Source organism: Theobroma cacao, chromosome 3 (genome assembly GCF_000208745.1).
Source record: "Theobroma cacao cultivar B97-61/B2 chromosome 3, Criollo_cocoa_genome_V2, whole genome shotgun sequence".
In the NCBI taxonomy this organism is placed as follows: domain Eukaryota; kingdom Viridiplantae; phylum Streptophyta; class Magnoliopsida; order Malvales; family Malvaceae; genus Theobroma; species Theobroma cacao.
In genome coordinates this window covers 2,433,111-2,460,598 of record NC_030852.1, presented here as the reverse complement: position 1 = coordinate 2,460,598, position 27,488 = coordinate 2,433,111, and the positions used below count along the sequence as shown (strand labels likewise).

The 27,488-nt window shown below is 32.7% G+C and overlaps 2 protein-coding genes across 2 annotated transcripts; one reads left to right on the top strand and one right to left on the bottom strand.

The window, feature by feature from the left end:
• On the bottom strand, window positions 186–9,923 carry LOC18604145 (AMSH-like ubiquitin thioesterase 1). The gene is made up of 14 exons (XM_007036490.2): window positions 9,611–9,923; window positions 8,570–8,634; window positions 8,388–8,463; window positions 8,144–8,296; window positions 7,853–7,947; window positions 4,797–4,902; window positions 4,679–4,725; window positions 4,073–4,403; window positions 3,840–3,929; window positions 3,697–3,759; window positions 3,511–3,585; window positions 1,428–1,490; window positions 767–819; window positions 186–673 (listed from the first exon to the last, which is right to left on the bottom strand). The coding sequence occupies exons 1-14, from the start codon at window positions 9,725–9,727 to the stop codon at window positions 499–501; spliced, it is 1,509 nt and encodes a 502-aa protein (XP_007036552.2). The 5' UTR covers window positions 9,728–9,923; the 3' UTR covers window positions 186–498.
• LOC18604144 (G-type lectin S-receptor-like serine/threonine-protein kinase B120) lies at window positions 22,705–26,920 on the top strand. The gene is made up of 5 exons (XM_018116849.1): window positions 22,705–23,133; window positions 24,848–25,058; window positions 25,168–25,405; window positions 25,556–25,706; window positions 26,451–26,920. Exons 1-5 carry the CDS (start codon window positions 22,933–22,935, stop codon window positions 26,820–26,822), a joined length of 1,173 nt encoding a protein of 390 aa, XP_017972338.1. The 5' UTR covers window positions 22,705–22,932; the 3' UTR covers window positions 26,823–26,920.

Sequence of the window (27,488 nt, the reverse complement as noted above, 5' to 3'; positions counted from 1 at the left end):
TAAGATTCATCAAAAATTTGATACTACTCTAATTGCATCGATTGACATTCATTAAAGATATCAGTTGTCGCTTATATATAATTATCTTTTCTTCATAAACAATTAGTTTTACACTTCAAGAATATTTATAGTTTATCATATAATTATTATTTATTTTAAAATAAAATAAATAAAAAGAATAAGTATGCAAGGGAACAATTAGGGATCCAGTTCAACTAGAAATGAATCAGAAGCTCTCTTGTTTAATACATAAAGAATAGAACCAAAAGCAAGCCTCTTGAATTTTTTCCATCTCCATATGCAGATTTTCTAATTCAGTAATTCCTAAAGATGGAAATAGGAAATAGTATTATAGTATGTTCCCCAACAGTCCCTTTTCCTTTTATACAAACAGCCACTTTTTTTACACTTCCTGCAACTCTAATCAACAATATGCACATGGTAAATCAACCAGCGCGTTAGCAAAACCATGTCCATCAAGATGCTCAGCATTTGTGATCATCGAAGATCGATGACATCAAACTTCAGATTGGGATTCATATACACATCTGTACAGGAACTGTAGATGGGGCCCCCATCAGGAGGTTGTTCGTGCGGATGAAATCCACGTTGCTGGCAATGTCTGATGACCGACATGCCACCTGGAGTTGTCAAACGAAAGATGCCATGTTTTCTGCACTCCAAGAGGGATGGAGAAGTTTAACTGTGATCCAATACATCGCAAGGGATAAATGAATTCATTAATCATCAGAATATGCATTCTCACCTCGCAGTATCCCTTGGCGCCATTACTATTGCAACAGATTCTGGCAACATAATCTAGATACACAAGCAATCATTTCTGTCAAGTTTAAAGAACAACTAAATACACACACACATATTGGCTTCTCTACCGCAAAGGTCTCACTTCCTCGAGATCCTGCTTAAGTGTGGATCTCGAGCTACTAAGAGAAACTACAACACAAGACAGCAGGAGATTTCCAGATTGGCATGCTGAAAGTAACTCCTGCCAACATGTTACAAATCCCATCCCAAATTGAGGAGGAGAAAATGTGGTTTCGTAAAATACTGTCTCTCTTCCATTTCAGAACCAGAATGCTACAAAACATACAGCTATAAATAGGTTCGGAAGACCATCTTCAAGAGAGTAAGAAACCACAACAAAAATTTTAAAAATCAAGAACACTGAGATATCTAAGAGAAGAAAGACATCATTTTCACTTTATTCAGCCCAGTCCTATGCAATTTACACTGATTTCTTCCCTTCCCTGACAGTTTCTTGTGGCAGACACTGTCCCTACCTCCAAATAGCACTGATTTTATTGAAATTGTTGACCAACATAACATAGCAGTAACCTAAACAAAATAACTGACAAATATTTCCAAAATAACAGGCATTATTTTTATAATGATATGAAGAGGCACACCTGGTATGAGTAGTGAGTGTGAAGATCAATTGATGACATAAAGCACGACTGCGTAGGATGTGTCTGGGATTGAGACATAGAGAATTAGTTGGTCAGCATAGAGACTACAATACAATTATCCCCTCCAACATTAAAAAGATATCAGTCAAGAAAATGCTATCAGACATGCAGAATGCCAATTAAAATATAGAACAGATCTCACAACCAACTTGCAATGCGTCAGAGTATATTAGCGTCCTATTCTATGACTTGGAAATAAAGATAGATTTCATTTACTTACTGCCCCCTTCCATCCTACAATGGCAAACATGGAAAAAACATCGGTTCTGCTCATACACACGAGACAGAACAAGGAGACAAAATGGAGCTACATAAGCTTCCGTAATATACTTAATACCCCTTTATTTTTATTTTTTTTTAATTTGCACTGTACAAAAAGAAGGATTCAAAGGTATGCCTCAGCTGGCCCTGTACAAGGCAGGCACATATGGACTCAACTATTTTTTGTTTCTGTTTCGTTTTTCCTTCTTTTACCAAATTGATAAGCATTTAAAACGGAGAACACTCCAAATGTCTATATTATAGTTGCCTTCAATTTAAACATTCAGCTTAATTACATTTTTACCCCTAAATATGAGATTAATTTCATTTTACCACACAAACTTTTAACTGCAGCATTGTTCCCACCCCTAATCCCTTGCAATATGCTGCCATAAGCCCCATGCAACGACTTCAATGCCACAAAGGGTAGCCAATTAGGAACTGAGCATTCAAAAACTAAATAGCAAAAAGAATAACCACAACTGATCATAACACATTTATAATAACTTTGCAGGATAATGTCAAATTTAGATGAGAAAAAATGCAAGCAGTGATTTCTTATACCAAAAATAAGGGTGCAAATGTGCCAAGTTGAACCAAAGCAATTTAGCAAAGCTGAGTCTCTCTTGCTCAGGGTCAGCTCAGCTAACTTTAATCTGGCTTGAAAAAATACCTCTCAAGTTGAGCTTAAAAACCTTGTTTCATTTGGGCTCGGTTGCCTTTATCTACCTGTAATGCCTGGCTACAAATTAAGGGCTAGACTAAGCCTTCTCTGTGGCAATGAAATAATCACAGCCATAGTGGCCCCTAGGCTTATGCAAGCCTTCATGTGCTGGATTGCTTCAATTCAATGGAGAAAACGCAAGAGGAAGGGGCATATTTATGGAGACAGGCCCAATTTATCAAGTGCTCATTTTTGGGCACATGAAAATTTTTTTTGTAAAAACATATATTTTAAGATTATGAATGACTTCTAATCTATGCCACACCTACTTTCTATTATATAAATATCAAATTCATGATTCTCATTTTTTTTAAAAAGGATTTTAAAGTTATTAGTGAACTTAAGACAAACAAAACAAGGTTTTATCAAAAATTTTCATAAGATTTATTCATGAACATGAACGTGCCGAGCTCTCCTACATTCCAGCTCAACTCGTTTGTTTATTAAATGAGCTTGAAATTTTTGGTTCAAATTTGTTCATTTAACTTGATAAATTAACACAAACAAGAATTAGTGATACCTTTTTGCAAACTATTGAACTAGCATGCTAATTCAATTAGACGCCTAACCAGAAACATATAATAAACACAAATGATACAATGGACCTAAAAGATATAACTAAAAAATATGCATTAATGCAAGAAAGGCTTTGAGTGAAATAACTGATGAGTTACTCAAGTTTGAAATTTCTAAACATATTTGTTATAATATAAACACAAATATAAATTAAATATGATACCTACGTATATATGTATAATTTACCCTACATATATGATCAAATCCATTTTCTATTAACTGCTGCATCAAGTTCGACTTGTGTTTTGAGCACATTACTTGACTGAGATGACAATCAAGCCAAATCAAGTCAAGCTTCAGTATCTCAAATATTTTTCAAGCGAAGCTCAAGCTTTTCACTAAAATGGCTCAGCTTAGCTTAGCTCCATTATGCCTGTAACTGCAAACCTCTAGGCTGAAGACCACTGTAACCAAGCAGAAGTTTAACTATAAAGACAGGAGAGCAGACTATAAAACACTTACATGAATCCACCCCAAGGGGAAGAGAGATTTCTTATCCTGTACTTCAAATATTTCCTCCTCATTTGTCGTTTGACACTTCATAAAAAAAAAAAAATCACATAACCCGCTAAAAGCAGAACAAAAGGGAGAGTCACAGAAATTTGATTGATGGATAGATATGGTAAATCCACAATGAGAGCGCCATACCGAGTCAGATGTTGATTCCTGCTTCGGGATAATAAGAGCTGTAACATAGAACTTTCTGTTTTTCTGCATAACAGTATCATATTAAAACTTTTGTACTGCATTATGTCAAGACTAAGCAAAGGTCTTATGGTATTAGTACTTACAAGCGAACCTGCAAGGACACCACAAGTTTCTAAATTCCTATCAGTATTAGATTTAGCCAGCTTCATGAAGCTTTCCATCATTGTGGTTGCCTGCAACATACAAATGCCACGTCAAGACATTGGGGGTTCTAGAGGATAATAAAGCATTAAAAGGTCTTTCATTGTCATTCCAAGAAGCCAGACTCTCGATGAAGACAACTTAAGAATAAAAATCAAAAGAAAATGAAACTTACAATGTGCAACTGTAGAGGAGATTCAGAATGAACAATACCATCTGCCGAGGGATTCTCTATCCTACAATCTGTCTCAGTGACCTGAGGAGTTATAGCATGAACCAAATCCTGCACTTCTGCAAGTACAGGTGGAGGAGACGGTTGTCTGGTAACATTTATATGAACAGGGGTGGTTTCTGATTCATCAAAAGAAATCATCGAACAAGGTTCATCCACATGACACTTCTGACTATCACCAACAGCAAGAGTTAATTCTGTGTTTGGTACTTCAGGTTCTGAGTTGCTATGATCATTCTTCCCTGGAAGTTCATTCTCTACAGGCTGCTGCAACCTTTTTACACTTAAATAGCGTCAGATAAATATGTATTCAAACCATAAACTTCTCCAAAGCAATCAATATAAATAAATTAATAAAAAAGACATTAGCATCATGCACGAAGGGCTTCTTTAAAGCTTCAAATTTTACTTAAAAGGCAATATGCTGCTATTAAATAATCTTTGATGCCTCCAGAAATTATCTTATTTTCCTCTAACACTGATCTATGTAACTTGAGATCAACAAGATGTAAGAATTAAGTACTTCCAAAACCAATTAAAGGAACTGACCTTGGGATTTCAACAGGAGCAAGGTCAATGTTGCTAGGATATTGCACCTGCAGTAAGAATAGAAATGTAAGCGAAGTTTCTTAATGAGGACCAGAAAATTAGGTAGATATCATCATACCCCTATATCACTCTTAGGTGGCTGCCACTGCCCATAAAGCCCATTTGGACCCAAAATAGAATGTTTGGAGAGGGTTTCCTCCTTTGGACGCAGAAGGTTTAATGATCTAAAAGAAGCAGGAAAACAAGTAAAAGTTGTCAAACACACTTTTCCATTGTAACATGCACTAAACTCAGGAGGTTAAACTCCAGATTCAATTCCTAAGAAAGGCAAAGCTAGCAACATTTAACAGTACAGAATTTGTGAAGCAAAACCCAACAAACCATCTCTGTGATAAGATAAAATATAAAATATAAACCAAAATAATAGAATAAAATGCCAAAAAGAAACTATAATGTTGAATTATTTCTTGCAATATTGCCTTCTTATGACAACATTAAGAAGAAACATAAGGACGATATTTAACCTCTATTAAATATGTATGATCCTTAAAACTTCAGATGATATCATCATTCAAGAAAACCACATAAAAATAGACAAATAAGCAAAGCAAGAGTAATGCACCATGAAACAATCCTTGCAGCAGCTCCAATAACAACAAATTCACTATAGCCAAAGTAGTAATTGGCAACAGAAAAAATAAAAAATAAAAAAAGAATTTTTCTACTATGTGAGCATAGATATGCTACTCAAAACTGAACAAGTCCTCAAAACAAAAGGACAAAGTGCCAGATCTTTATCTGATGCTTCCACCACTTGAGGCATTGCTTTAACATCTTATGGAAGCATATTAATGAAAAGGAACTTTGACTTTGAGGGCTCTAAATTGCAACATCAGAGAAGAAAGGAAGGACTCAATTATAAGTGAGACAAGGGATTACAGGAAGTGAAAACTAAAGACAAATACTTTCTGGATACTGACAGATGAGTAGTGATAGGCGATCATTTAAAACCAACCAGAAAAATCCAAACAACCAGGAAACTGGCATAAAATAAATAAAAGAGACATTGAAATAGCTAAATAAATACAACACTATTAATTCAAGAGAGTAAGTATTTATACTGAAAGCCAAAGAATGAAGCAAACTTGGGCGATATTAGATATAGGTTCTGATAGGTCAATTCAAATAGACTCCAAGAAAATCTAATCAATATGCACAAGCTTGGATCAAATTACTCCAGACTTAGGGCTGGGACACAAGGTTTGGTGGAAACAAGCTTCAGTTACAATAACAGAAAAGTCAAATCAAACACCATCTTATGGGCAGAGTAAGTTGTCCTTATCACTACTTATACCACATGCAAAATAAGAAAACTAAGATGCACTTCATTTGGCAACGTATAACTTTGTATAAAATATAAAATTTAAACACAATCAAAGCAATCTTCTAATGAGTTTTAAGTGATTGCATGACAAAATGTTTCCACTCCACTATTTCACCATTTAAAAAGAAAGAAAAGAATTTATATTTAATTGCGACAAGTTCAAAGGTGAAAAAAAGACTGAAAACTGGATACCAGTTTAATACAATTTCAATAACTATGAAAATTTTTTCTCCTCTTTGGCATAGATTTAGGATACTATGGTAGTTAACCTTATAAATTTACTGTTAATTTATTTTTTAAAGATTATGAAGGATGTTTGACAGTAGAGACCAAATATGGAGTTTAAAATATATTGCTTCCCCATGCCACTCTAATTCCCTTTCAGAAATTGAACAAATTTTGGGAAAATAAGAGTGAATTACAATTTTCTTAATTAATGTTACAGAAACAAAGGATAATATGGAGAAGTAAAGAATTATATGCTCTTTTGAAATACATCATTTATTTTGGAAATCCTGAAAGGTAAGAGAAGAGTACCATGGGATGAATAGGTACCTTGGTGCATTAAAATTAACCAAAATGCATATCTTAAAACCACACATACTGTTATGAAGTGAAACTTATAATGTTTCCAGCACAAAATCACTGCTTACAGCTCAAATTTATCTCTGCTAAATAGAAAATGTAAAAAGGTAAACCTTAGATAGCAAAGTGTCCGCTTCCACTCAAAAAAAATGGCAAAAGCAAAAATACAACTAATTACAGGACATTAACCTGTAATTCACCCAAAACTTTCACCATAACACAGACTAAGTATGTGATTAATATGTCCCTTTCATATTCCAAGCAATCTTTATATTTCACATGCTTCTAAATATGTGATTAACATGGACCTTTAAATTCAAAGAGACCTTTATACTTCATTCACTTACTCTTTTTTACTCTTTTTTTCTAGATGCATGCATGTAATTTCGTCTATTTTTTCTTTTCAGAGCCTACTACAAATCGTAGCTTTTGAATTAACACTTCAAAGGATGAAGCACCGAAAGGACACGATTACATTCTATACACAGTTTAGTGGTAAATCTAATACTCTAGTTATACTGTTTCATCCTTTAATCCTCCAATTTACAACATTAGTCAAACATCATTTCCTTCGGATTCACAGAGGCCTCATAGAATCCTATTATCATTACTTCCTCATTTTCAAATTTCCATTTCGATGTATCCAGCATCAAACAATGCCATACTCCTCATGTCTGATGTATAGAATAGCAGAACTACTACATTATTAAGAACTTAGTAAAGATAACCAGAAACTGACCTAGATAGCAGATACAAGCTTAGCAATCTTTCAACTATCATGAACAGAATAAAGCTAGGTTCAGATAGAATCAACAAGTAAATATTTCACCAACCACTGAAACTTAAACTGTCATTTTTGAAATTTGAGAACATGCATATAATTTCTTTCTAAACCAATATTTTGTTAACAGACATATTGTCAATTTCGTAAACAATTGATGAAATTAGAATAGCCATAAAGCACAAGCTTTATTAAGTTGCACAGAACAAAAGAGTTCAAAATTGCATGGTAGATACTTGTTTAATGTTGTCTATTGTAGCATACAGACGTTAAACATTAAAAGGCAAGTGAGAAGAGGGAGAGGAGATAAAAAGACCGACATAGACCTTTCTTTCCTACTGAGGGGCAGAAACCAACTCTTTATTTCAATACTGAACTCTATGCAACAGTAGTGGGAACCCCTAAAATTAAGAAAACAGCTTACATTCTGCTGAATTGCTCTTCCATTGGTTTGGCATATGTAAATTGCTGAGTTCTTGAACCATAATAACCAAATTCTCGTGCAGCTGGTCTAACTGCCTGTCAGATAAACAACAGAATTCATTTTAATCAAGCTGGATTTACAAGAGTAAAAGAATAAATCAGAAATCGTGCAGCAAAAGTTATGAAAGAACTTTAACTCTGCCTATACTACAGGGTGATCAAAAGGCGGTCACAAAATAAATAAATAATAAAGTAGCAGCTCATGAGCAAAATTAAGAAGCACTGACAGTACCTTTGTCGCTCCATAGTATGTCAAACTTTGGTTTTTCACAGAAGATTGCTGTAATGAATTACTTTGATATGTATATTTTCTGTTTAATTCACTGATCTTTTGTTGCACTGCTGGCTTCAACTCCTCTAGCTCACTCAAGGCATTCAGTAGTTTCTACAACAAGAATTTGAAATCAAATTTCATATCAAGCCTTTAAAAAAATAATGGATATGCATAAAACAGGGAAGGGGAGAGAGAGAGAAACCTTTTTCAAGTAGACCTTTTGACTCTGCAAAGATGCTCTATAATCTCGATGGCATGGTATTGTTTCAGAAACCAAACTGAAGGGAAAAAAAAAGGTCAGTGAGGTGAGGGTACAAGTAGCTTTCACATTTTAAATAAAACTTAAGAATTTTATAAGAATCCAGAATAAAATGTCTTTCTTACCTTGAAAACCTTAGAAGCATGATGTATAGGTCAATAATATTCTTCTCAGCTCGAAAGATATCAGCCTAGAGAGCATTGAGTATATCAAAAGAAGCCGGATCAGTTAGAGAAAGAAATTAATAATTCGCAGTATTAAGAAAGAACATACAAGCATAGTGCAGATTAAAGAAACATGATAAAATTCATGTTTGGTACTTAAAGCGTGAGCATTCAAATATTTAACAAAATATAAGCAAGAATCTAAGGGAACAGCTTTACTCATAAGTCTAATCAGTACTACATATGCATTAAACCCTAAAGAAACCACAATAAATCCATCAACATTCCAAATCCAAAAATAATCCTTGAAGAAAGTTCAGATTAACTCATTTCTCAAGTATCAATACAACTAAACAATTTGTGTCACACATACAAAATTTTGCTGCTTTTTAAAAACACATTACACTCCAAATGACTTCCTTAGCTATTATTTTACAGTTCATTGCCTACCTCTCTCACTAATAATAACCTACAAAAAGGATCTAAAGACTTTTCTTAGCTTTGAACCGACATTTCCCAATTTTTTATACTACTATCCACATTTGAGTAAATGGCATCACAAAATTAAACAACTCCTCAATATAAACACATACAGAACCCCTCCCCCCCTCCCTTCCCCCCTCATTAACATACAACATAAGCTTATCATGAAAATATCTCTTTCTCAATTATCCATCAAAATTCACAACCGAAGGAGAAGGAAAGCCAAATTTGAACTTTACTTCAAAAACTAGGGTTAATAGAATTACGCCAACTTAATTGAGTGCATCATCAATGATTGCATACCGTGAAGCTAGAAACACCTACCTGAACTACTATAAGATGTTGCCATAACCTTTTATCACTGACAGCATTACAGTAATTAAAATTTTCCCTCCAAATAGAAATTACATCATACCTCCATGTGGTTATTATTTTTGTTATTTGCTTTCCGAATCCAAAAACAAAAAGTAAAATGTTCATTCTACGGAAAAATAAATAAATTTAATAAAAAAAATAAACCTGTTTGAGAATATTGTCGGCGATCCGGTAGTAATACCGGAAAGAGATCCGATCATCAACATCGAGTCTTTGCGCACTCGCCGCTATGTTTATTCTTCTCTCCGTCGAAGACCTCATTCCTTTTTCTCCGTCAAATTTCCTTTCTTTCTTTTCCTTCTCTGATTAGCAAAATAATGTTCGACGGATCGACGTATTCCGATCAGCGAATCAATTCGGACAGCGAGAACCTTTGAGACATGTCGTCAACGGCGGATGGGGCGAGATGGAAAGGACAGGTTACCAAAGAGAAAAGTCATTCTGCTATCAGGTGGGGGCAATTATGGAAATACAGAAACTGTTCTTGCGACATTTTCGCTACATTTCCCATTGTTTGGCCGCAGGATTTCAGTATCCCGTGACAGCCCAGGAATAACTCGATTTTAACACGTGTCATGTGTGCTGCATTGGGTGACAAATTTTGTCAAAGTTTGAATTTAGTTTTTGTAGTCTACCAAAATATCGGATTCAGGTAACATCGTTAAAGCTCTTCTATTGCATATGTTGACGTGGATTATCAATATTCAGATATATTAGTGTATTTTTAAAATTATATCATTTTTATGAAAAGTTATGTTTTTTTATATAAAAAAGTTATAACAATTTGAAAATTACATTAATTGAAAAATTATATCACATAATATAATTATTGAATTGTAATTAGTTTTCACATGAAAAGTTATATATTTTGATAAAATAATATATTAAAAAAACACTTCTAAATTTAAAAGTCATGAGATAATTGAAAAACGCTACAATTTAAAGGTTTAAATATGAAAGTTATATTTTCATATTATAACTCAAATATTATATCTTATGATTTGAATAATTATTTATTATTAAATTAATTATTAAAACAATAACTTTATCAAAAAATTGTGTTGTACAACATATAAAAATATTTTTTAAAAAGAAACAAGAAATGTTATGTTCTAAATAAAAACCTAAAAAATAAATATAAATATTTTGAGTTCTCATCATCTTTCAAATAAGTTAAACTCCTTATAACCTACTTATTGAAAAAAGTAGGTTCTAAAATCAAACAACTTAACAAACTTTAACAATATCAAACGATCTATTTTCATGAGTGTAAGACAAACTTAAATGTTAATTTCATCGTATTCCTAAAACCATTCACATAATTCACCCTTACATATCTAGAGACGAAATAAGTCTTAAAATAATAGATACACTTTAAATCAATTTTATCAATTCCTTTTAAATTTCATATAAACCCTATTAATTACACCAAAAATTAGACTAATAAACAACATAATTTAGTTGTATAATATAAGTTGATACACGAGATAAACTTTTCCTATTATCTTTTAGGTTTTGCTAATATGTGCTTTAAATACACTTTTGAAGATTATTAATTAAATACTATCTTCTTTTAATGCATTGAAAATTATCACATTCTCTTAACTAAGGCATTTAATATAATTATTACATAAAATGTTTTATCTATCTTTAAAAATATTTTAAAGCACTCGTTACTCTTCTTAAGACCAATAAATTAATTTTAAATTATTAGAACTAAATGTTGCTACTTACGGAAAACTCCCAATGCAATGATTAATAGTACATAAAATATAAAATTGATAAGATTTTTCTAACACAATGAAAGAAAATGGCTTGATTTGACTAAAAAATTATTGTCAAACATGCTAGGATCATGAATACTATTTTTCTCAAATATTAAATTGGGCGTGGAATCAAATCCTCGTCGAATTAAGACCAACCACTTACGTAAAATACTATGTGGAATTAGCATTAGAAAAGAAAAAATATCGTATACATCATCGATAAAATTTTTAAATTTTAAAAACATAATTAAAGATTATCAGCATAATACTTAAATAATGTTTTAAACTATTCAAAAAAATTTAAATAAATTTTTATTTTTTTATTATGTTCATTAATGTTTTTATATTTTTATTTTAGGTCAAATAAGTTCTTATTATTAATGATTAACTAATTGTTATTAGTCAAATACGAGTTGTCATTTTATATTCACATTACACTGACATGACATTGATATAAAAAGTGAAAAATGTCACATGATTATATTATCATGCTAAATCAATATGTCACATTATCATCAATTACGAAATATTAACATGCCACATCATTATCAATCATGACATGTTAGCATGTCATGTTAGAACCTTGTAACATAAAATGACAAATAATATTTTTATGAAGTTAATCATTAGTCATAAGAATTTATTTGATTCAAAATAAAAAATATAAAGATTTATTTGATTCAAAATAAAAATACAAAAACTTAATTAAATACAATAAAAGTATAAAAACTTATTTTAATCGATTTATTGAACAAAACCAACTAATACTCACCCTTAATTAGTTTTATGGGTTTTGTCATTTATGGATCCATTTGCTCTTTCTTTCATATGTCCTAAGTGTTGCTCTCATTGTCTACTATAATCCAAATGAGAAACAGGTTATGAGAAAAAGAAATAAGATGTGACTAGAGAATGGTAAATAAACTTATAAAAGGAACTCTTTAGAGTGAATTTGTAAATTTGTCAAAAGAACTCAAATGAGTAACCGAAACACTTAATATAAGTTAAAGATTGTAATCAAAGCCAATATTAGATACTGTTAACTCATAAGTTATTAAGTATTTCTTAATATATATTGGTGTATTTTTAAAATGAAAAAATATGTTTCTTCATTTGAGAAGTTGTGAATGAAAACTTATATATTGTCAAACCCTGCTTTGTAAAATAATTATAATGTCATTCACATGCTCGATAGAATGTTTGTATATTTAGGAAGTTCGAGAAATCGTTAAAAGACAATATTGCCTCTAATGGTACCATTAAGTCGATTAAGCCTTGAACTAGTTTAAATAAGAATTTTAAGGTGAAATTAAGAGTTTCACAGTTCAGGGATGACTCAAAATGGTAATTAAGAGTTCGAGGATCAATTCAGAGTCAAACCGAAATTTTCACTATCTAGGGGCAAAATTATAATTTTTCCACTCGCGGACAAAATTTGAGATTTTGAGAGAATTTAAATCACATTTGATAAATTGGAGAATGGTATGAGTATAAGGGATGAAAAATATGTCTATGGGCAATTTTTCAGTTTTTGGGGTAAAAATGTAATTTTTTACTTTACGGGGGTAAAAGTGTAATTTTTAAAAATTTACTCCACCAAAACTTTGGAAAAGTCTAAAAATTTCATGGAAGACATGGATAAGTGAAGAGAATTGAGTGGTAGAAAAAGAAAGTCAAAAANAAGTGTAATTTTAAAAATTTGCTCCAACCAAAACTTTAGGAAAAGTCTAAAAATTCATGGAAGACATGGATAAGTAGAAGAGAATTGAGTGGTAAGAAAAAGAAAGTACAAAAAAATGGCTAGAAAAAATAAAATAATAAATATTCAAAATGTAAATAAAATAATAATATTTTATTAAGCCTATTAAAAGGCTTGAAAATTCCAGAATTCTTCATTGGAATGGTCAGCCAAAACCAGCAGGAGAGAGAGAGAAATAAGAACAAACCCTAGAGTGAGAAAATTCAAAGAAAAAGTGTGATTTTTCAAGGAATCAAGTGTTTAAAGGTATGATTTTTCAAGCTTAACTTAAGATTTATCATTTCCATGCATTTCTCCTTATTTTCCATGGTTAAATTATGTGTTTTGAAGATGGATTCAAATCTGATCATATGGGTTTAGAGAGAGAAAGTTGTTAGATTAATTTGATTTTGAACTATGTTAGTGTTTTAAGTTAGTTTAGCATATTTAGAAACAAAACAACAAGAAAAGAATTCATTTTCCTCCAATACCATTATTGGCTGAATTTTCTAGGAGAATATTGGCTGATGATCTTGATGTTTATTTGAGGAATTATGAGTCTAGAAAAATAATGAGAATTTTCGGAGCAAAAATATGAATTTTTACCCATTAGGGGTATTTTCGTAATTTACTACCGAAACTGATAATTTGCACCACATTGAGGGACATTAAGTCAATTTGGGTGCAATTGAGGTATAGAAACTGAAAAAAATTAATTTGGAGTTTAAACGGACGCGTATATCGATTTAATCTGGTAATATGCCGAATTAGGTCAGCACCGCATTTAAGTGGTAGTCGGATAAGTTGTATATCATATCATGCATATATACCGAGCCTGAATTGATTTTATAATGGTCAAGCATTGATGTGGTGAATTATGTATTGTACATTGTGGATAGGTGGTGAGCAAATTACACTGGTAAAAGTACAGAAATTGTGCTTAAAGACTGGGATTAGGAGTACATCGACTCCTAAAACTGTGAGTGGACAATTTATCGTCTTAAATATCTATAGTAATTATACTTGTTTAATGCTTTTATTAAATAGTAAGTTTAAATTATAAAATATTATGTTTTCCAATTAAAATATTTTTTTTAATAAAAATGAGATTTATACTGGTTTTGAAATCAAATATTGTTTTGGAAAAATTGAGTATATGGAGACTGTGTTGAAATTTATGATTTTATATGTTATTGAAATTGTGGCTTATGACACTATGGTAGCATGATGGCTACATTTTTGAGGTTGGCATGAAATGTATCAATAGTTTTGGATTAGTCTCGGTAGACTGGATTAAATTTTATTTGCCATATTAAGCTACTAAAAATTTTATGGGTCTGGTGGTATATTAAACGGTCATTGCAGTGGTGGGGGTTTCCGTGGACTGTCTATGAGAGGAGCACGGTAACTCAATTATATATTTACCTCCGGGGGGAGATGTTGGGTGAAGTATCTCCTGAGGTATGATTTGAGTGCACCTCACGTTTGAGCCACCACGTGAGAGTGAGACTCAGCCAACCCCAAGGAACGACTGTGTGTTAGATGTGAAAACATGTTTATGGGTATGGGTCATTGAACAGCCTTGGCGGTCTTAGTGGGATACCTTGACGAAGGTACTTGCGAGAATGATTCTGGCAGGGGCCAAGTTTAAAAAATTCATAAGCCGGGAAATTTTGATGAAAAGAAATTGTTTGGTATAGATTGAAACGAATTTTGTGTTATGAACATTATTGAGATATAACGTTTTTATATTGTCTCCATCTACTCGGCTGTAGATGCTTTTGATGGTAATTATTTACTCACTGGGATTATGTAATCATAATCTCACCCCTCTTCCTATTCATTTTTCAAGCTCAGGACAGTTTGTTGATAGTTGATTAAGACGAGAATTAATCTCGGAGTTGCATCATAGGAAGTAAGGGTTCGTAGCTCTACACCTTTTTGGTTAGTTGGGGGCCCACGTATCACTATAAACGAAATTTCATACTTTAATTATCTTTATTACTATATGAATAAATTTATTTTACTCTTACGCTACAAAAGTTATTTTAGGAAGACTTTGAAAATATTGTGTTTTAAGAAAATAGAATATTTTATTTAATGTTTTTATTATATTCAAATAGCTATAATTTTACTTTAAACGAATGTTTTAGACTTCAAAATTTAATTTAAATCATGAAATATGTGTTTCCACTTACATATTACATTTTTACGGATTTCGAAATTTCAAAAAAAAATGACGAAAATGCCCCTGTGAGCTAAAAAATAATATTTTATTGTTTTGAGTTGGAAACAACTTATGATTTCTTGAAATGCGAGATTTAATAACTGTCGCTCACCGGGGAGATGCGAAAGTTGATGTTAAGCCTTGCGGGGTTTCGATCGGCATTCGGGGTAATGAGTACTTATCGGGACGTCACGACAGTTGTCACGGGCCCGATAGGAGTTCCGTGTCGTGACATATATTTTCATAAGCTTATGTTTCTTCATAAGCTCCAACGTCTTTAGGATAACTTCATCATCTTCTTGAGTTGAACCATCTTCCTCTAATAGAAAAAATCGAGAGCTTGAATTTAATTTAGCATTATGATTACCCTCTTCAGAGATCATCTTTGGCTTCAAATGAAATCCACGTTCAGACCATGACCCATTACTCCTCCTATTTGTCTTTTTAGCCACCATCCAGGGTCCGAATTTGGAGGATTCAAAATCTTTCTCTTGGCTTTTTTTTCCCTGGTTTATCTTCTGAGCCTGTTCTTCTAATAACCCTCCCTGTTCTTGTCGTCTCAAAGGACAACTTTCCATATCATGGCCAAATCTTCCACAGTTAAAGCAGAGCATCTTGAGTCCTTCATATTCTACCCTTTGCCATCGACCTCCTATATAAATCTTTGATACTATAGGCTTATTAAGACCTAACTCCACACACATTATGGTGAATTTACCCCTTGACGCGTAAGCAGTAGTACAATCCACCTTCAAGGTCTTCCCTAGTTCATTCCCAATTCTCGATAAGATCTCATTATCATAATACTCAAGTGGCATTCCTAGTAATCTGATCCACGCAGCTACAGAGTCGATAGAGGCCTCATTAGAGCAAAATCCCGATGTCCATTGTCTAATGGTAAGGTAATGTCCAGCAATGATCCAAAGACCATCAATCAAAACATGATTAAAGTCAAACTTGTTCGAGAATCGAAAACAATATAAGCCATTGTCTAAATCCACCGCTTGGACATCACCTACTAGTGACCACAATTGTTTAACCCGATTGCATAAATAAGTGTAGCCAATATTCCTACCTAGTAGTTTCACAATAAGGGTATTCCTTCATGGTCTACAGATCCTCTTCTTGTCCTTCTTTGATAGTTTGATGTAAGGCCCATCTGTTAATCCTTCAAAATTGTCATCATCAGAGTCCATATCCTCGAAAATTTCACCATATTCTTCCGAGTCAGATTCCCTTAAAAACTCATCATTGTGACCATGTAACAACATACTACGGTATGACGCTCGCATAGCGTGTTCAAGTGCATCAGGACGATTGGATTCCATCTTTTCATTTAATGGCATGGGAGAAACGGATCTCTCCAGTCGTGATCTGCCTCGCTTCGATCCAACTCTATCTAAGTCATCTTTTCGTTTCTCTCTGGGAATTTTCGGTGGATCCGCCTCCATGGAAAACAAAGGTTAGGGTTCGCCTACTTTAACAGCGGTTGGGTAAAAGTCTCTCCTAGGGTAAGAGATTACAGCACAAGATTTTATCTTTTTTTTTTAGTTATAAGGATTTATTTGATTCAAAATAAAAAATATAAAGATTTATTTGATTCAAAATAAAAATACAAAAACTTAATTAAATACAATAAAAGTATAAAAACTTATTTTAATCGATTTATTGAACAAAACCAACTAATACTCACCCTTAATTAGTTTTATGGGTTTTGTCATTTGTGGATCCATTTGCTTTTTCTTTCATATGTCCTAAGTGTTATTCTTATTTGTCTACTATAATCCAAATGAGAAACAGGTTATGAGAAAAAGAAATAAGATGTGACTAGAGAATGGTAAATAAACTTATAAAAGGAATTCTTTAGAGTGAATTTGTAAATTTGTCAAAAGATCTCAAATGAGTAACCAAAACCCTTAATATAAGTTAAAGATTGTAATCAAAGCCAATATTAGATACAGCTAACTCACAAGTTATTAAGTATTTCTTAATATATATTGGTATATTTTTAAAATGAAAAATTATGTTTCTTCATTTGAGAAGTTGTGAATGAAAAGTTATATATTTTTTCATATATCTCTTTTTATAAAAAGTTATGACTATTTAAAAGTCACATTAATTAAAAGGTTATATCACATAACGTGATTATTAAATTGTAAGTGACGTTTTATGTGAATAATTATGTGTTTAGATGAAGTGATATTTGGAAAAACACTTCCAAATACAAAGGTTATAAAACAAATAAAAAACACCACTACTTAAAAGTTTGGATATAAAAAGTTATATTTTCATTTTGTAGCTCAAAAGTTATGTTTTATAATATGAATTGTTGTCCTTTCATAAGGTAATTGTTTGAACAATACTGTAGACACTAAAAAATTACAATAAAATTTTATTAGTTAAAAAAATGAATTAAAAAAATAATAATAAAAAAAAAAGAAAAGGGGAGAGGGGTATGACTGGCAGGGTGTGGACGCACCCTGCCAGGCACCTCCCTCACCTTGCCAAACACGAAAAATTCGCGTCTGGCAGGGTAATGGAGGCATTACACTCAGCCAAAAAGCTGAGTGTATAAAGCCCCACTGTAGCACTCATCCGAGGGGAACTTGGAAACCAAAAATGAGAAAAACCCTAGCAGCATCAAGAATAAAAAATCCCTAGTAAGCTTCCTAGCAGCCACAAATCCACAACCAAAAAACAAAAAAAAAATCAACAAATTACAATAAGAAATATGGGTTGATAGCTCGTTTTAAGGGAAGCTTTGGATGGGGTTTTAGTACCGCCAACTATTGGAGTCGAATTTGGGTTTTGGGTAGTTCAAATCGGGGGGCAAGGGAGTCTTTTCGTCGCCGCCGGTGGTGGGGGTTTTGCTTTCCCAAGCTTGAGTGAAAGGAAGCCAACGCCGGTAGCAGAGAGAGAGAGAGAGAGGGATAGAGGTCTGATCGGTGATTGCTTTTGGGAAAGATCTAAAAATTTTTGGTTGCGGGTTGGAGAGAAGAAAGTTGAGGGCTTAGCTGCCGCTGATCAGGGTGGGTGGAAGTAGCGGCCGACGTTAGGAAGAGAGCGACAAAGAGAGCCCCGTTTTGGGGTGGCCAGCAATAGGAAGAGAGCAGCAAAGAGAGCCTCGTTTTGGGGTGGCCGGCGATTTGGTAGAGAGAAGGGAGAGAGTTTGGGTTTTAGAAAGAGAAACGAGTGGAGAAAATGGGGAATGGCCAAAAAAGAGGGATTATATAGGGTAGGTAGAGGTAAAACGGTGCCGTTTTGAGAAGGTAAGATCATGCGGCTTAAAGGCTTTTGGAACGGCACCGTGTGGTGCTCCAGAGTGTGTGTTTGGGACAAGTTGATTGGGCCCAGGCCAGATCGAAGGGGAGCCAAAGCCTAGCTGCGCTTAAACCCACTTTGAGCAGTGGGTCAGCTTCAACCCAGTAGGTAATGGATCTGCTTACTAAATAATGATTTGGGCTTGGACTGTTGATGTTGGGACATGATATTTTTTTTTATTCATTGTTCATGATAGTGTTATTATTTTTTTGAATTATATACATAAGAAAAATGAAATATATGGAAGAAAAAATGTGAAAGTCTTTAGTATAATAGATAGTAAACTTTAGGGAGTTCAAAAAATATATACGTATATGAAATAATAAATATAGTAAATGGTTAGGAAATGATAGGAATATGTTTAAGCTAGTCATGTAAATCTATTAAATGTTTTATAGTAAAATTAGATCCAAGTAAGAAAACGTATGTATGGATACATAATATATATACATATAAGCTTAGATGATTATTTAGTTTATAAGTAAGAGTTTTTTGCTAAATAGATTATGCACACAAATAGAAAGAGAATCTATAAATAAAATATTATGGTAATGATATATTTAGTTAAGAGAAGAATACCAAAAATAATTAATCAAAACCGATGATGGGATGGTCGGTCGGAACGCGAGAAGTCGCAATCCCGGGTCCATTTTTCCTAGGTTCGGGATCCAAATTAAGGCTCCACCAGTACGATGGGAGAGCCTCGATTTCGAGATCCCGAAATTTTTGTTATAAATAAAAATTTTAACAACACAAAATCTTCAAAAAAAATATATAAACAACAAGTAATAATAAATAGACAAATAGTAAAAATTATCAATGAGGAAATTCCAAATAAATAAATAATTTAAAAATTAAACATTAAATATTTAATGGTATAAACTATAGATTAATAAAATGTTATGTAAGAAAAAATAAGATAAAAAGTAGAAAGAAAAAAATAGAATTAAATATAGACATATAAAATAAAATTTTAGGCATTAGGTTTGAATAAAAGATTGCTTACAAAAAAATACAAAAATATAATAATAATAAAAATATAAAAATAATAAAAAATCATCAAAAAATCATCAAAAATTTTTTATTTCAGTTCACTAAAAATAACATGAAATCATAAATAATTTATCTAATTATAAAAGGAAATATAGGAGAAATTTATAATAAAAATATAAGGTATAAAAAAATAATAAGGAATAAAATAAAAAATATAATAATGAAAAATATAATAAAATAAAAATAATAAATAAAAAATAGACAATTGCATTAGCATAGCATTGCATATAAATATTTCTGTTTTCGAGTTTAAGCCCCGATGATGGGATCTTCCGAAAGTCTTGCGCAGACGAGTTTCTCGGATGATTCCCTAAGTGAAAAGGTGTCCCCGGGTCCCACCAGTATGATGGGAGGGCTCGAGAAACATCTTTAATAAAAGGCTTTTGCTCGTATTAGGTTCATTATGCACAAAAATATTATTTTTAAAAAAAACGTACGATAACTCCGATGATGGGAATTATTCGTCGAATTTGCGAAGGCAAGTTTCTCGGATAATTCCCTAGGTGAGAGAATGCCTCGAGTCCCACCAGTATGATGGGCTGATTCGAGAAAATATCCTCGATAAAAGGTTATTCGTCCGGTATTTTTATCTCACGCCATACATTCCATCTTGCCTCACATTTACATTCTATTTTAGGTTGAATAAGAGATAAAATAAGTGAATAACAACTAAGGAAATATATTGAACTTAAAAATTAAAGCCTAATAGGATAATTTAAGAATGGCACCGTTCATGAAACGGGCGTCCCGGGGGTGCTAATCCGTCCCCGGACGTAACCGTACTCCCGAGCCTAGATTTAAAAAATCGTAGACCGACTGAAAGTTCTTTTCGGTGGGCTTAAAATTAATTTAAGGTTTCATCGATTAGAATCAAGTCAATAGGTGACCAATTGCACCTAGTAAAAAAGATTGGTGGCGACTCCTAATTTTTTTCCTAGTTTTAGAGTGTTTTCATATCACGTCTGGTGGTCGGGTTCCCGGACCCACACGTTACGACAAATACCAAAAGAGATATCTTGCAACATGCATATATGTCTTTAAAACATACAAATACCTTGATGAAAGGATTGGGTCCTTAAAGAAAAAATTTTTGGAAGTCTATATAAATGACTTGTTGTCAACCATTTTAACATATCGAAACAAACAACATAAGAATAGAAAATAAAAAAATAAAGAAAGTGTTATGATCTGAATAAAAGTTCAAAAAATAAATAAAAACATTTTTGGGTTCCTACTATTATCTTCCAAAAGATCTACTTATTGCAGAAAGTAAACTCTTAAGTCAAATAATTTTGTAACCCTCGATTATATTTAACAATCTACTCTTATAAGTGCAAAATGAAATTAGATGCTAGTTTTATTGTTTGCATGACTTCTTTTTACATACCGAATAATGAAGACAAAATAAGCCTTAAAATGGTATCTATTAAAGACACGTTTTAAGTCAATTTTATCAATTTTTTTAAAAAAATTCCAACTAAACTTCATTTGCACCAACTAAATAGACTAACAAATGGCATAATTCAGTCATGAAGTATAAGTTGATACATGACATAAACTCTTCCTATCATTTTTTTAGGTTTTGCTAATATGTGATTCAAGTACACATTTTAAGATTATTATTTAAATATTATCTTCTTTTAATGTGTTGATCACATTTTGTTAGCTAAGGCATTTAATACAATTATTACATAGAATAATATTTTAACTATCTGTAAAAAATATTTTAAAGCACTTGTTAATAAAACTCTTTTTAAGACCACTAAATTTTTTTAAATTACGAGAACTAAAACAATATGTGCCCTAAATCTTGAGAATTAGAATGTAAGTTACTCTTTAAGGAAAACTCTCAACACAATGATTAATAATACATAAAATACAAAATTGATAAGATTTTTCTAGCATGATGAAAGAAAATGACTTGATTTGACGAAAAAATTATTGTCAAACACGTTAAGATCATGGATACTAATTTTTCTTCGAGATTAAAGCGGGTGTTGAATCAAATCCTTAGTCAAATTAAGATGAATCACTTACTTAAAATACAATGTTGAATAAGGGTTGGAAAAGAAAAAATATCTTAAATATCGATCGTAAAATTTTTAAATTTTAAAAACAAAATTAAAAAAAATCACATATCCCATTAAAAAATATTTAAAAATAAATAAAATTTTATCATAATTAAATAAATACGCAACGACATTTTGATCCCGTTTGTGAAGTTGACATATTTAAAATTTGACTTTGAATCAATTTTTTCCTATCTGCCATTGACAACGGTTTCTTTGCGGGCAGTCTCGAATTCTATCTGCATGTGGGAACGTTTTACATGCGTTATTGGCAAGGGTTTAGGTGCATTTGACAACATTAACATGGTCATTTTCAATCATTTTATTGGGATGTTTGCAATTGTTTCCTACATCTTTTCTTTCTTTATTTCTTTTCGCTTAAAGAAGTCGATATTTAATTGAATCGGGGTTTAAGTCCAAATTTATCATTTTCATTTAAGATAATGAATTAAATTTAATACTCATTTACATTTGAGCTTTTGATTCAAATTTCGTACTTAAGCAACGAGTTCGAACCCATCTTCTTAAAAAAAAATAAAAAAAAAACTACTAATTTTTTAATGAGTGTAAATTTATTACCATACTTTTCAATTTGGTTTGAAAATAGTTAAAAATTCGAATATTTTTGTAGGATATTTCATTATTTCTTCACGGATTTTTTTAAGCTGTTAACTTTTGGTAAATTTGGAACCAAATTGAAAAATAAAATGATGAAATTATACCCTTTCAAATATGAATAGTAAATTTAATTTATCATATTTAATAGATTGACAAATTTAATTTTTATCTCATTAACAATGTAGAGCCATAATTTGTGGTTGACTTTACATATGTGATCATGAATTGTGATGATTAATATATTAAAAATTAGTAATTGAACCTATGTTTTTGTCCTTACTATTTGTCCCTTGTGATGTGCTTAAATTTGCATAATTTTCAAAAAAAGGAAAGAACATGGCAAAAAATGGGAATAGAATAAAAAAAAGAAGAAAAAGACCCGAAATTGAAGAAAAATCTGCCCCTCTGATTTTTTAAAACCAAATTCAAACCTAATTCATTTGTTTCCCAGACTAAGTCAAACCTATGGACTTTCTTGTCAATTTCCTTCTCAACAAAACCAACAAGAATGTCATGCCAACATCCTTAACAACAACGCGGCAAATCTTTTCCTCTTCAGCATCTCCTTTTCCTCTCACTGTCTTCTTCTTCTTCTGCATGATCACAAACCTTTTCCGTACAACCGCCACTTGCCCCAGCACCCTTGCTATTCCTGCGAGCCAGCCCAGTCCTTGATGGGCATCTTCGCTAAACTCTTTTCTTGCATCGAGAACCACCTTTTAGCCGTACGAAGTGGCTCCGCCGGAGAAGACGACGCCGACGACGGCCCCGACACTCACGGACTTTTCTTCGAGCTTAGTGCTCTCCAAATTGCTACTAATTTTTTCTCTGAACTTAACCTGCTCGGTCACGGTGGCTTCGGTCCCGTCTACAAGGTACGTGTCCTAAATTTAGTGAGTTGTTGGTTGTCAACTATGGAAAGTTTTGGTTTTTTTTTTCTTTTAAAACAATAATAATAATAATAATAATAGTAAACCTCTTTTGGCTAGTCAAGTAAATTGTATTTTCTTTCCTTCATTTAAGGCTCTACTTAGCTGGAATGGAGCTGGCGTTTATTAGCTAATACGAAGTCAAACAAATTTCAGCTAATTTTAGTGCATAATTATTATTATTTTTTTAAAAAATTATTTTTCATTTTTTTTATTCTTGAAAAATTAAAATCATAGTCTTTAATTCTTTCAAAACTTTCATTTGCTTTTGGATCCAAGGGTATTTTCTCCTTTTGATTCTGCATGCAAACAAGAAGTACCAAATTCAATAACCCAACAGCATCTTTAGTAGTTTAGAACAAATTCACCAATATTATGTAAGGAATGGATCACTTGCATTTCATGATCCAGCTGCAGTGGTTTGTCCCTAGGATGCAACAAGGCAAGTTTCTTTGCTATAACATTAGCAACACCAAAAAATTTTAAGCAAAAGCCTGTTACACCACCTTTTTTGTGAGAGCATTTAAGAAGAATGGGATTTTAACATATAAGGAGAAGGATGATTGAGGAGGAATGAAGATGAGTGTGAGAGGGATGGCGACAAGTAGCCTTTCTATTGGCTGCCCACCGTATCTCACAAGCTCACTAATCATACAAAATTTAGTGAACAAAATTGCATTGAGGTGGCGTTGGTATGAATTACTATAATGACAAAGGATGTTTCTAGCTTTCTCTTGATCTGGGATTTTAGCATTTATTTTTGAAGAAAAACATGGTCTGAGTGTTTATATCCAGCAAACTTGTAGTAGTGAAAGAGAGCTTTTTAAGGAGCTTCATCTGGCCATAATCTTCATAGCTACAAAGTGGGAGAAAACTTGCACAAAATCTCATGTGCCACCAACCTAATTCGAACCTTCAAATAATGGAAAATGTTCTTATGCTTCTGCCACTTATGACATCCCAACAGATACTGAGAAACCATTAATGTTTTTTCCTTTTCCATGTGAAGATTGGACCTAATTTGAGCCATGTGATCATTACACAACATCTAGTGAGTGGAAGCTTTTGATCTTCAAGCTAGAATTGATGAAACTGAAGTTACCTTTTCAGGAAAAACTCGAGACAGCAAATCTCTAGTCGATTGAAAACGTTAATCTTAAATGTATTACTTCCTCCATCTATTGTCTTTTAGTTATTTTTCCTTATGGTGCAATTCCAACAACAATAATAAACCTGGGTAGCAAAGAGGAGCATAGAAAGAAGCAAAAGAAAAAGACAATATCTGGAAACTGTTGTTCTGGTAATAACAACTTTTCCATAAGAACAGATGTTAGGGAGAGTCCATTGCCCTTGTATGCATGTGTATACTGATACATTGCCACACATCCTGTGTTGCTGTGTATGGAGCTCTATACCATGATGCTGCCTTTGTTGGTTTCAAGTTATCTTATCTATAAGGTGTTTAACAGTCTTGCACTGTCTGTCACTTAAACAATAAACAGATTAGTAATATATAAAGAACTTAACTTAACTTAACCCTACCCCAATGCCTCTAGTTTCTGTAATTTGATTAACACTTCTTGTTTTGCTTGGGTTGGGAGGGGATGGAGGTGATTGGAGAATTGTGAAATTATTACTCATTGCAGCTTATATCTTACAGGGTTTGATGCCAAATGGTCAAGAAGTGGCTGTGAAGAAGCTTTCACTGGATTCGAGACAGGGACTTAAACAATTCATTAATGAGGTGAAACTTTTATTGAAAACCCAGCACAAGAACTTAGTGATATTGTTGGGATGCTGTGCAGAAGGACCTGAGAAGATGCTTGTTTATGAGTATCTGCCAAATAAAAGCCTTGATTACTTTCTTTTTGGTAAGAACCCTTTTGTATACATTCACTTCTGTTGCCAAGAAAATTTACGGACTGAAACTCGTATAGATTGTTTGGTAAATTAAGACTCAGTTGTGATGAAACTTTTCAGGTAAGTATAAGTCTTCATCCTTGGATTGGCAAACCCGATTTCAGATAGTCGCAGGCATTGCGAGAGGTCTCCTCTACTTGCATGAAGAGGCCCCTGAAAGGATCATCCATAGAGACATTAAAACCAGTAATATATTGTTGGATCAGCATTTGAACCCAAAAATCTCGGATTTTGGCTTGGCAAGGCTCTTCCCTGGGGATGATACCCATGTAAATACCTTCAAGATTTCTGGCACTCAGTAAGTAGTTTCTTTGCTTCTATTCCCATCTTATTCTTATGTAATTGTCCTTGCAACTTTAGACCCTTTTTTTCTCAATTTTGTCCTGGGTTAATTTTATCATTAGTTCGGAAAGATAAAAATAAGGAAACCCTTTTCCATTGCCTGCAGTGGTTACATGGCTCCTGAATATGCCATGCATGGGTATTTGTCTGTGAAGACAGATGTTTTCAGCTATGGAGTTGTGGTCTTGGAGATAGTAAGTGGGAGAAAGAACCATGATAGCCGTCTTGGTACAGAGAAGGCAGACCTCTTGAGCTATGTAAGTTAAATTTATCCAAAAAATAGCTCTGAATGTAAATCCTCAAATCTTGTCATAATTAGTCATCTGCTGTCTAGGTGGGCAGGGATTCATACCCTTATAGTAACATTAATTTTGGTGCCATCATAAATAAACCACAAATATTTTGGAAATTTTTATATATGAAGACAAGCATAATTGCATATTTAATCCATTTGTTCAGATAACTTTTATTTGCATACATATGAATGATTTCGATTTATAGTATATGCACCTTTTCTAATTGATTTCTTCATCCTGCTAGAAGTCTCTGCTTGAACCTTTACCACATATTTTAGTGTTCTTTTTAATATCACTAATCATTTGCAAATTTCAAAACACCTTCTGGTGCCCTCAGAGATTGGTTGCCGGTGCCACCAGTGTCTTGCACAATGTTTTTCTGTTTTCACCTGCTTCTCCAGCAGTGTGAAGCAATATCGTTCAGAATCCATGTTGGATCGATAGGCCATAAGTATCTGGCATCTGATATTTTGCAGTCTTGTAGACCTTTCACATCTTTAATGTAAGCTCTTGTTGTTGAAATTCAGAAAGCTTAAAACTTATTGCCATTGAGGTAAAATCTGATAGGAAGTGCTGTAAAATTGACTCTCCTTAAAAGGGCCTAGTTAGGTTTCGAGATTTAAGCCTAAAAAGGTGCAATAATAGGAACAGATAAAACATAATTCATAAGTTCAATCCTGACAATTTTCATGTTTTCTTACACAGGCATGGATTCTCTTTCAAGGAGGACAGTCATTGGATCTAGTTGATCCAACCCTTGACAAGTACAATCGTGATGAGGCAGCAATGTGCATTCAGCTGGGCTTGTTATGTTGTCAGCAGACGGTTTCTGAGAGGCCAGACATGAACTCTGTTCATCTCATGCTTTCGAGTGATTCATTTACTTTGCCGAGACCAGGTAAACCTGCAATTCAAGGCCGTGCAGGACGGTGGACAACAACCTCCACCTCTGCTTTTACTAATACTAATGCTAGTAGCATGAACACTGGTGTCACGAGGGCTTCGGGAGGCAGTAGTTTCGTCGAGGATTATTCTAGAAATTCTATGTCTTATTCTTCTATTGATGAGGGTAGATGAGCTACTAGAGCTACTCATAGTTCAGTGTACTTATACCTATAGTCATCTCATATAAAGCCTCATTATTAATATAATTTAATGTTTATTATATATTTTAATTTGTTCTGCAATGTTAATTTCTTAAACTGAGCTAGCCAACTGAAAGAATTTTTTAAAATACTTTTAGAATTTTGTTTAAGGCTCGATTCATCTATTTAAGTTTATTTAATTTAATTTTTATTAATAAAATATGAAATAATTTATTTTAAAATATGTTCTAAAATTAAAATTAGAAGTTTAGCATCTTATATTCTGTTATTACCACATTTTTGCACGTATATGCATAAAAAATATAAACGTCGACTTTGATTTTGATGTTGATTTATTTATTTATTCGTTTAATAATTTCAATTTTTTATATTTTGATTAATTAATCCAAGAGGAAAGAAGAAAAAAAACAAAAGTCAAATGGAAGGTTGACTGGGTCCTGATTGGTGGAGCAAGAGTGAAAGGTGCAACCAATTAATGCCAACCCATTTCATTGGCCTGTCCGTCACAGTCAAGGCTGTGACTGTCCAGTAACATCCTCCAACTTTCAATTTCTTTTATTTTTTTAAATAAAAAAATTGTCACAATAAATAAATAACAAAATCATTGAGAATTTTGAAGAGAGTTCCCTCCTCAGTC